The sequence below is a fragment of the Mercurialis annua genome, linkage group LG6 (genome assembly GCF_937616625.2).
Source record: "Mercurialis annua linkage group LG6, ddMerAnnu1.2, whole genome shotgun sequence".
NCBI classification, from domain to species: Eukaryota; Viridiplantae; Streptophyta; class Magnoliopsida; order Malpighiales; family Euphorbiaceae; genus Mercurialis; species Mercurialis annua.
Window position 1 is genome coordinate 46,575,475 of NC_065575.1, and position 12,511 is coordinate 46,587,985.

Genomic DNA, 12,511 nt, shown 5'->3' on the forward strand with positions numbered 1-12,511 from the left:
CCATTAGATGAATTAATTTGGCATATATTACTCAAAAATTCATGCAGGCATTATTATCACTTTTTTTTATAATTTGGGGAGGGGACATCTGATAGTTTGCTGTTCAACGCTTATACCATTTGAGCAATAGCTCATTGGTTATTATTATCACTTTTATCTAATGGTGAGACTAACGAAATAGATCAAAAAAGAGTAACTGTAAAAAAGCCGTTAGCATAATATCATACTAAAGTGCTAATCATAAAAGAAATTGTATTTGACAAATCAATTCGAAACACTAGATAATTTTATGATAAAAAAAAATACTAATTTGAACGCCGTAATATATATTATGATGTCACTGTTTCAGCATCCATATAAATAATTTTTTTTCTATTATTCAATAATCCCTTTGATGATAATAAAGATGAAGGTAGAATATTGTGTTTCATATTTGTGTTTTACAAGTTCATAATTTATAAAATAATCTCAATAATACCAAATATCATAATTTAGTATTAATGAAATAACAAAGATGACTAATATATTAATCAATTATTTATGTTTATAATATAATACTAAAGTTGTAATAATTATATAAGTTTGGATTGTAGAATATTTAAATGTGTCATCTCATAGTTAAGATCCACCTAGAAATAGAACACCTCATGTAATCTCCTGTATCAAAAAATATATGTGAAAAAACAAAAGAATTTTAATACTCCAAAAGATTATATATATATATATATATATATATATATATATATATATATATATATATATAATTTAAAATGCAAAAAAGAAAAGAGTGAGCGATAGGATATCATCAAAAATTTAAATAGAAAAATAAAGGTATTTAATTTTTATTATTATTCTCTCCGTCTCATTTTAGAAGTTCTATTTCATTATACATACATATTAAAAATTATTATTAATGTATTTTTATTTTATTTTCATTTACTATAGTGTAATTTTTTATTTTATTTTAACATGACGCATAAAAAGAAGGATAAAAAAGAGAAACTAATGTAAAATTAATCTAAAAGTACAAATAGAACTTTTAGAAATTTAACAAAAAAAATTAGAACGAGATGGAGGAAGTATATATACTCCCTCCGTTCTTTTTTAGTTGTCCATTTAGCCAATATTGCACATACCAAGATAGTGCTTCTTTTGTTTTAATTTATAAAGAAAAATACTAATATAGCTCCATTAGTTAATAAATGTCTTTTAAATTAAAACATAGAGTCGTTTATTAGGAATGGATAAACTTGGAAGATAAGTAGCTAATATCACATGGGATTTTAAAATGGACAACTATTTGTAGACAAATAAAATTTGCTAAATGGACAACTAAAAAAGAACGGAGAGAGTATTCTGTAATTGATAGTAAAACAAAGAATTAAATTTTGGGTAGATTTTATGATTACTTTATTTTTATAAATTTTACCATTAGATATAAGCGATTATGAATTTTATAGAAGGCATGTTATTTGTAGCTGCCGCCTCGGAAAAGGCAGCAAACCAAATAATCATAATTAGTAATCATGCTTACAATTATAATAATCCCTGCATACATCATATCATATCATATGATTTTCTTTATAATTAGCTCTACTCTACATGTGAGCTTTCTTTCTTTTTTTAATTAACTTCTTTAAATAATTGAGACAGATGCTCATCCCCCTAATCAGATCTTAATCTTTTATAATAATATGATATTAAAAAGAAATATTTCAAGTTAAAATTAATAGATAGAAAGGGAAAAAAGAAGATAAACATATGCATGAAAAGCATACAAGTGTCTAGTGTTTGAAGGAGAAAAAAAAAAAGCAATTGGTGCACCTCTTTAATTTCCAAATTAAAAGGGAAAGAAATGGATTCTTTGCTTCCTTTCTATTTATATTTGGTATATACAACTTACTAAATGTTCATAAGCTTTAAAAAAATAGAAGGCTAACGTCTTTTGCGTTTTTTATTTAAACACAAATTTAAAAATATCTCATCCATTAGCATAATTTTTTTTAAAAATTTATTCTATAGTTCGATATGCATTCTTAAAAATGATGTCGTTTTGGTCGTACCGACGATCGAAACAACGTCGTTTAAAGATTTATACTAGATATGCTACATAATAAGAGGTTGTGCTATTAGTTGAGACGATCTATAATTTATGTTTAAATCGAAAAAAACGCGAAAAACAATGCTACATTAACCCAAAAATAGAAAAGTTTTTTTTTCTTTTTTGAAGCAAAGACATCAGAGAATTTTGAAGACAAAAATAGATAAGTTAGTTATCCTTTCTTTAACCATATCTACATGTTAATTATTTAATCCATTATTAATTATATATTTAATTAATATTATGTTTTAAAAATAGTAGTAGTAATTTCTATGATTTAAAAATTATTAAATGAACCAGAATAAAAATAAATAAATTACAATTATTACTTTATTTTTGTCTTTGTCCCCCTCATACTTTCATAAGGTAGTAAATGATTAAAAAAATGTCATTGTCGTTATTGTTTCTGTGCTTGTTTTCTGGCGATGATTCCGACAATAAGACGGCGACTAATCCTGAAAGGTAGTGACGCCACCAAAGATTTTAGTAATTTTTTCAAGATCTTGTCAAAGATGGCTAATTAAACTCCTCTAATCCAACAAGAACCACATGCAAATTGCTTAATTATTTTAATTAAAGTTCCTTCATTTCCTTTATTTTCCTTTTCACCTACTAATTAATTTGTCCATTTCTAAATTATTTAAGGGTTGATTAGTGCGGTTACTAATCCGGCGATAGTTGATTCTCCGGATATCTAAAACTATTTCTTATTTCATTTTGCCGAGCAAACTTTAATACGTTTCATTTTAAGACCTAATTTCAATAAAATATCAAATATTTACAGCTTTTATCAGTCATAAACACCTTTAAAATTCGGTAGGATTAGCCGTTTTAACATATTTGCTATATATCTTTTATAACCATTTCTTGAACCGAATCAGTTTTTTGCCAACATGTCTGTCAAGTCATTGCAAACTCAGCGAATTACTGATGTGGCAACACTCCTAACCAAATCACATAATAATCTAATCAAAATCAAACCATATCTCTAAATTAAATTAATTAATTTTATTATTATTAAATGTATATAATATTTAACTTTAATTTTAATTAAACGTGAGATGTTTGGACAAAAAAATATGAATGACCTATTTTTAAATATTTTAATCTGAAAATTTATCATTTATACATAAGTTGACCTAAAATTTATCTATTGAGACAAAATTATACACATATGACAGATTTTTAGGTAAAAATAAATAAAAGCTAATCTCCACATGGCAAAAATTGATGGCCTCGTATGCAATTTTGACCGCTGATTTTTCATTTTAAATGGAATTAAAGTTTAAAATCAAAATAAAACAAATTAAAATTGAGTCATTAAATGAAAATAGAACACTAGTTTGGATATCCTGAAAATTAATTATCCATTAATTTGGATATAGAAGTTTAGCTTTTAATTAATATTACACTATGTCTGCCTTCATTCCCAAGCAAAGGATAATATTTCCTCTTAAATTTTGATTTTTCACTGCACCAAACTGAATGTTTATGGAAAAAAAATGAATTCGCAATTTTATCAGAATGATGCTCGGCGTTTATACTATTTGAGTTATAGCTCATTAGTATGCTACGGAATGTTATAGTTAATTACTTTGTAGAATTTGAGTTTTAGGTAATTAAGTCAGTTTGTCTCGGACTAAGCTGACAAGCCAACCCCATCCTATATGTTCAGTTAATTGATCTAATTAGCTAAATGTTGAATTAGCCTCTAGGGCTGTTAACCCTAAAACCTTAAATTATTAAGTTTGAACTCATTTTTTACTAAAAACAATTGTTGAGTAATGATATGATTTTTAGTCTTTTAATTATTATAATTAATTCTCTAATTTCATCATCAAGTATAGCTTGCTAGCTCACTATTACTGTCTCATTCTTTTGTCTTTTCTTTCATCATATTCTTTAACAGCTTGCATGATTGCTATTGCAAATCCAATTTTAAATTACTACTACTAGTTTTCCAATCATATTAAATTAAGACGTACCATGGTAAAAAATTATTAGTTTATTGACTTAATCCTCCACGTTTAAATATAACCTTGTGGTTTTATTCATTGCAATCAAAACCAGCTGTAATTATTAATCTGAATTTCATGTCAATTCATAATTTTCTTTCAACTTTTTCCATGATTTGATCGATCCTTGTTGGATTTGACATTTCAAAGTTATTGTTTTTTCTTCAAAACATTAAACTTGATTTTTTTTATGGCTTAATTCCTTAAAAAACCTCACTTTATACTTTTTCTTCGTTTATACCCTGACCTTATACCATTTGTACCCAATTTTAGATTTTTATGTTTCATCTCTACCCACAAAAGCATTAAATTGTACTCTTTTCATTTGGAAAAGAGTTTAAAACATACTTTTTTCTATTTTTAAAAAATATAAATAAATCCTTAAACTTAAAAATAATCAAATACATCCAAATAATTAATTAATTTTTTTAATTTTATAAAATAATAAAAAAATTAATTATTATTTTTAATTTTTTTGTCGGAAATATTTAAGAAAAATTAAAAAAAATTGGGAAATATTTTTTAAAAAAATTAAAAAAATTATTATTATTTTTAATTTTTTTGAAGAAGATGGTATTTTTGTACTATTAATATCTCATTAGTATATAAGTTAAAAATAAAGGATTGTTTTAAACTCTTTTTCAAATGAAAAGAGTACAATTTAATACTTTTGGGTAGAGATGAACATAAAAACTCAAAATTGGGTACAAATGGTGTTTTTACAAGATCAGGGTATAAAAGAAAAAAAAATGCAAGGTGAGTTTTTTTTTTTAAGAAATTAAGCCTTTTTTTATCGCAACTTGAAACTTTCATATTTTTAAAATTATTGAGAATTAACTAATTGCTCGCATGAAAATAGATATACAATTATAATGATAGATCATCATTATATAAAGGGTTAATTTCTAAAAAAATCACGAACTTTACACGAAGTTTCATTTTAATCATGACCTTTAAAAGTTGTCATTTAAAGGCACGAACTTTCATTTTATTTTAAATCTATCACCAAAGTAAAATTCGGTGTATTTTATCTGACTAAAAATTCCTAATCCTAGATACTCTAACTGGAAGATAATAAGATTTAATGTTGATTAATAACTTGGGTCTTTATTAATAGTTTAGTGAAGAATTTAGTCAATAAAAATACACTGAAATGATGAATTTGAAACAATATGAAAGTTCGTGTCTTTAAATGGCAACTTTTATAGGTCATGATTAAAATAAAATTTCGTGTAAAGTTCGTGATTTTTTTAGGAATTAACCCTTATATAAAAGTATGAAATAACTAATGAGTAGTAGTTCAAATGGTATAAAACTATAAATATTAATAAATATTTTATTAATGTCATGAGTGCAATTTTTTTCACAAATGCTTTCCCTTTCAAATTATGTATAAAAAGGCATGAGATGATGAATTAATAGACAATATGCAATTTTCAGGGAAGTATTTGCAATTAAGAATCACACTAATATTTGAATATATAGGTATATATGTAATTTTGTCGTTTAAAATTTTTAGCCAATGACCTAATGCAACATGTAAGACATGTCAAATGATGAAGAAATAGAAATTAGAAGGCAGATGATATATTATATAGTATTGATTGATGGTATGAGGTCAATTGTCACTAATACATTTAGTGGGATAAAATAACCAAGTAGGTCCCTTTACTTTTCTAAATTGCATAACACTTTCGCTAAAGAGAGGTTCTTTAATTTGGAGAAAGATATAAAAAGAAATTAAAAAAAGAGACCGATAGGTAGTGTTGTCCCCTTATTTGAATACTTATAATATTTTAGATTTTATTATTTAGATTAAATTTATTATATATTCCTCTCACATAGAATTTTTTTTTTTTGTAAATTGTAAAATTATTAGGCAAATATATAGGTCCACACAGTTTTAAATATATACACACAAGTCTCTTTGGCCTAATCATGCAAGAAAAATGATGTTGGTTAATTATTCCATAAGATCTTCCTCTCTTATACATATAGATTATTTAAAATTTTCTATTCTAAATTATAAAAACTAAATTATTATTTAAATAATTAAATATTTTATATATACTATTGTAGTAAAATATATTAAAAAGGAAACGAAAATCATAAAAAATATAAAATATAAAATTACTACTTGATTAAATAAGAATAATTATTTATTTTGTGTAAATTAGTTTATTTTGCGTAAATGACTAAATATATAAATACTTAATTTTGTCATTAATTTCCGGACAAGCTTTGTATATTTTTCTGTATTTAATAAAAAACAGAAGAAAGAAAAAGTATCCAAAGCAATCATTCCCATATGATGCAATTCAAGCTTCGAGTCTTTTCTCTTTATATATTATACCCAAATAATACAAAAGCATCTAAACTTAACAAAGTAGTGGGTGAATTACTAAAATCAATTGCTTTAAAGTTTTATTTTATGAGATTTTGGGTATCCAAATCTAACTTAGCAAGAATGTTTTCTCATGAAGTCAATACAATGCACTAAACATAAAAGAGAAACATCAAAATCTCAAAAAAGAAGTCCGAGATCATGATAAAAAATCACATTATCCCAACTCAATTTTAGATTGAGCACATATTTATCGCAGTCTTTAAATTTTTTTACATTTTGCATTCGATTATTTAAGTCAAACAATTACAATATTTTTTTGATTTTATGTCAATTAACCCTCGAGTTCACCTTAAAGGCAAGGGGGCACTGCCTAATCTAATGAGTTATTCATCCGATTTGAGAGATCAGACTTCTAGACTTTATTTATTAACAAGTCTATATCAACCGTTTAAAATAATTTTTTTTCAAAGGATATATACAACTAAAAAATGTAAATTTGTTGCATAGAAATTCCATGAATATCAAAATTATTTAGAGTATAATATTATAAAATATGCAGCATTACAATTTTTTATATTAATTTATTTGTTTATATTCTTTATTTAGAAATGTATAATATATTTTTAAGTTTTAATTTGAATCTCCCTAAAAAAGAGTATGCATCCGTCGCTCATTATGGCCCGTAACGCGTTCATGTGTATAATTTATGGGTTAATTGGTCTAAAACTAGAAAATAATGTCTCCAACTGATCAAAATTATTAATTATGTGAGTTAATTGATTTCGATGTACATATTTAGGGACCTATACGCCCCTTTGCTCAATTTTGATTAATCAGCTTATGTATGATATTCGATTATCATATGAAATTACTAAAGAAATAAAAAACTGTCCTTCTCTGGTCAATCATATAGTTTGCTTATTTAAAAAAAAAAGTATAGTATCTCTCTGAAATTCTAAATGAACCCAATTAAGGGAAGGAAAAAAGTAAAATTTGACAAGTTTCTCAACTAGGATTTTTCTGTTAACAGAATGCATCAGAATTGGGGGCTAAAATTAACATTTTCTTTTTATAAATTAAGCTATTTACTTGGTTTAAAAAAAAATCTTTAATAATACTCCCACAAATATGGCTCCTCTAGCCGAAAGCCGGTATCGGCTCCACAAAGCTGCCATGACTGAGAATAATGAAGAAACTCATTCTTATGATCAACACCGTCGACGGTGAACAAATCCGGCAAGTCAAACAATGTCTCATCAGAATCACTAGTAACAGTAACAGTCGAAGGCGAACTTGCTGACTCCGATTGACTCGTCTGATCAGCTTCAACTTCAGCCAGCGCCGCCGTCGTCTCGAGCAACAAATTAGCAGCTGCAGCTGCGGCAGCCTCGGCGGCGGCAGCTTGAATGTCCTTGGGAGAGTTACTGACCGGACGGGGAAGCTCGTGAGCTAGCCGAGGGAAATTGAGATAAGCAGAGTTACCTTTAATGGCTAAAGCCGCAACGTCGTGAGCTCGAGCTGCCATTTCCGCCGTGGGATAAGTTCCGAGCCATATTCTTGATTTTTTTCTCGGCTCTCTAATCTCCGACACCCATTTTCCCCAGCTTCTCATTCTCACTCCTCTATACGTCGGGTGCTTTAAATTCTCACTCTTTTGCTTTTTTTTACTATTCTCGTTACTGTTGACATTCTGATCAAGTTCTTCATTACGACGTCGTTTAGGCTTTATACAGTTTGAAGAAGCGGTGGCGGAGGAGGAAGCGGAGGAGGAGGAGGTGGTGGAAGAGGAGTTGTGTTGAGTGTGAGTGGAGTGGAGGTTGATATGTTGCTCCATGAAAGAAGGAAGGCTGAATAGGTAAAGAAAAATGAAGAGTGATTGGCACATAAAATAGTAGAGAGGAAGCAATAGTATGGCTTTAATGATTCTTTCTTTAATTTCTCTATTTAATAAAAACAAATTAAACAAGGGTCCATTGCATAAAGAGAGTATACAGTTCAGCTAAATTGTTAAACATGTGAGAATTGATTAATAAATGCTTAATAATCCAATTTGCATTTAGGTTATATATATATATATATATAAGAAAAAAATTAAACAACCAAGTCAAATCAATTCAACCAAACCAAACCAAATATTACAGTTCGAAAGGTCGTTGGTTTGATTTTGGTTTAGAAAATAGAAAAAAAGTGATTATTGATTTGATTTGCGGTTTTAAAAATTATAAACCAACATAAACCAAACCAAAACAATATATACACATACATATATATTTTTATTAAAATTATAAATATCATAACTTAAAATAAAATTTCTATCACTATTTTTGTGAATTGTACTTGATAAAAATAATATATTTAAATATCATACGATCAAATAACTATTTATATATTTATTATCGATAAATAATTGTTACATCTCTATAATATTAAGATATTATATTAATAAAATGTAAAATTTATAATATAAAAATTTTATAAAATATTTTTTTATTGTTTGTCATTATTTATAATTTGTTACATAAATATAATTTATTTTTTATGATGAATAAATAATTATTTATATTAATTTTTTTTATCTTAGATGATAAAAAATACTAACTGTTTGCTAATGGTTTAAAGTGGTTGTAAAGAAAAAATGATCAAATCAAATCAAACCAATTTTGGTGATTTATGATCTGTTTGATTTGATTTTGGTTTGAAAATTTGCCAAATCAGTATTATTGGTTTGATCTAAAATATCAATGATAAATCAGTCAAACCAAACCATGTACACTCCTAGTAATAATATCCTAGACGAGTCGCAATTATAAGATGTAATTTTTATTTTTTTTATATCTAAACTAATTTTTATTCGAATCATGTAAGTCCTCTGTGTTTGCGAGTTTGTGGGAATAAAAATTTAAAATTTAAATAATTGTATACATAAATGTGGTTTGAATCTGTAATTTTATTTAAATTAAAAAGCGTCTTATCAACTCATCTACGTATGGAGATTCATATAGTTAATTTCATTTATAAATATATATGAATATTGACTCAACCCACCATCAGAGGTAGTCAATTTGACAATAGGGTTTTCGCCAAATTTAAGGGTTGTATTTGATTCATGGGGATAGCAATAGATTCTTGATTTTTTTTATGTCTCATATAGTAATAACTCAATTATTATTTAGATAGATTTTTTTATTTGATTTTACAATGGCAAATTAAATTCATATGTCTAAAAATACACTCTATTTACAAAATATAATTAATAAATAAATTTAACAGGTTGATCAAATAATTTATAGTTTAAGAAAATTATATTCAAAAGGTAACTATAAAAGATAAAGAGTCTAAATAATTAAAATAAGATATAATTCAATATTTTAAGTTATTTATAATAAACTAGTCCATATTTGATGAAAAATTCACAAAAAATATTTCAATAACAACATACAAATTTTTATAAACTTGGATAGAAATTATTTTAAAATTTTATGATTTGGTTGTACAATTATGGGATACATTATCATTAAAAATAAAATTAGAGTAAAATATATTTTATATTTATAATTAGATCATCCATCTTTTATAATTATAAATTTATTAGATAAAACTATTGTATTTTTTTTTTGATAATTCAGGGAGGGGGAGCGCTTGTGGGAGGAATCAAACCCACGACCTAGCAGTTTGTTGTTCAGCGCTTATACCATTTGAGGTATAGCTCATTGGTAGTATTGTATATTTTTATTCATGATAAATTTGATAAATTCACTATAATTTTTATCTTTTTGATATATAAATTCATTTTCTCTTATAGAATTTGTGAGGGAAAATTTGAATAATTATATATAATAGGTTAATATGTTATATATCCCAAATATATTTTACTGCAGAAGAGAGCAATTACTATTGATGATCATCCCCTTTAATTTCTCTTTTTGCAGTTTAAACAGGAAAAATTAATTGCCTCTAACTCTGTTCACCTGTCAATTTTGTACCTCTTAATTAATTATGCACAAATGACTAATCCTTTTCCAGTTTTATATCCATGGAGTTTTGGCCTCATGTTTAATACTATATGTTCTTTGTTACTTGGGAAATATGTTAGGGCATCATTTATAACTCATGGTTTGTAGCTACCTTCAATTAATTTCTTATTCTTGTACTACTCTTTAAATTTTCACTTTTCACTTTTTTATTTTAGGTAAAAATATCTTAATGTGGAATAGTCTTTAAAACCTTGAATCTTCACATTTTCTCCCCTACATCTCTATTTATTTTAAAATAAAGCAGAACCTTGTATTAAACCTAAAGTTGCAAATTGTAAGAATTTAGAACAAGATTTCCATTCTAAGACATAAATATTTTGATTGCATGTCATCTTAAAAAAAATTAAAAGTAAATTATATAACCGCTAGAACTTGATCCAATAAAAAATTTCAACATGTAAAATCAAATCAGCATAAAATCTTGAATGAATTAAGAAAATCACATCTAGATATTAAAAACTTGAACATGAACTTCGAACAACACCTATTTGCCTCGATTTAACCAAAGACCAAGACATTATAGCTTTAAAATACACCAAAAAAACATATTAATTTTCATGACAGAGCAATTTATCTCAAATAACACGACATATAAAATAGACGGGTAAAGATAATAATTTTGCAGCCAGCTGAAAATCTTCAACTCCCACAAAAATCTCTCTTATCAAAATCTTTACTTCTCTCTCTAAAGATATATTATCGCTCGGATAGTATGAATTATTATTTATTTTTCATCTCTCTGTGTAATTAGATGCACATTATATATTATTATTTTATATTTCTGTATTTGTTTTGGTAAAGATTTTGTATTTCTGAACAAAACTAATTATAAGACTCATATGACTTTATGTAGGAGAAAACTTGTTAGTGTTATGAGTTTCATAAAAGCAAAAAAGAAAATTTGTTTATTGGAGGAGAGAAAAAAATGAAAATTTAGCAGAAAGATGGTACAAAAGTAGTATATTTTAGGCATAGTTGATACGTCCTCGTCAACTTGACAAAAATAATATCTCAACCTTTGGTCGCAAAATTCAACAATTTATATGTATTTCCTTAAGTCACTGAGCATCACACGCTGAACATTATTAACTATTTATACATATGTAGCAATTAATTAATTAAATATGTAAAATAAGGTAAAAAGAGACAGAAATTGAAATCTGACCCATAAGTTGAAGAATATATAAGCAATAATAGAGCATCAACATTAAGTTAATTAGGCATATGAGGAGTGACCAAGTGGGTTCTGTTTAATTAGAAGCAAGGAAGAAGAAGACAATAATTGCAACCCACATACACATTATTTAATAGTGACATTTCATATTCTTCCAAATTATACAATCACTGATTTATTTTAATTAAAGGGTGAATAAATTTATATTTGTTTATATTTATTAATGATTAGCTAGTTAATTTAGTTAAAATATTAGAAAATATGAAATATGATTAGTTTAAAAAAAGGGAGATAAACGAATGTATAGTAATTATAAAAATAAAGGTCATCGCGGATCCTAAACTTTTGACTATTTTTAGGTCAATTAAGAATGTTAATTTTTGTTGTTAGGTTAATTACAGATAAAATTAAGTCACTCTGGTCTTTGAACTTTTTTCTATAATTGTATTCTTAATTGATCTGAGTCTTTAATTGATTAAATTAGTTAAGTGTGAATTAATTGATTTTGACATATAAATTTAGGGACTGAAATGACCCTTTACTCGGAAGAATAATCACTAATAATTAGTTGGAAATTGTAACAAGAACAGGACTGATGAAGGCACAAAGTATATACTTTTAACAACACACATCAAAATGTTACACATGGCTCACATGGCAGGGTGGGTCCAGTGACAGATTTTGTAGCCAATTGGGTCAACTGTGCAAGCAATACTAGTCCTTTTTTTTTTCTTTTAAAACATTTTAATTTTAGTTTTAATAATCTTTGGTTCAATTTTTACAACCTGTAAATTGTGAAAAATGGACATAAAGAAGACTTACTATTCTTTGCTTGTGCAT

General features: G+C 26.1%; 1 protein-coding gene across 1 annotated transcript; it reads right to left on the bottom strand.

Annotated features, from left to right (window-relative positions):
* Positions 1-7,432: 7,432 nt before the first annotated feature.
* LOC126685984 (ethylene-responsive transcription factor ERF034-like) lies at positions 7,433-8,414 on the bottom strand. Its single transcript, XM_050379987.2, has one exon. It carries the CDS (start codon positions 8,346-8,348, stop codon positions 7,572-7,574), a length of 777 nt encoding a protein of 258 aa, XP_050235944.1. The 5' UTR covers positions 8,349-8,414; the 3' UTR covers positions 7,433-7,571.
* Between the last annotated feature and the right edge of the window lie 4,097 nt (positions 8,415-12,511).

What these genes read in the sequence shown, in the direction of transcription:
- LOC126685984 (XM_050379987.2), bottom strand. Translation starts at nt 8,348, where the DNA reads ATGTGCCAATCACTCTTCATTTTTCTTTACCTATTCAGCCTTCCTTCT.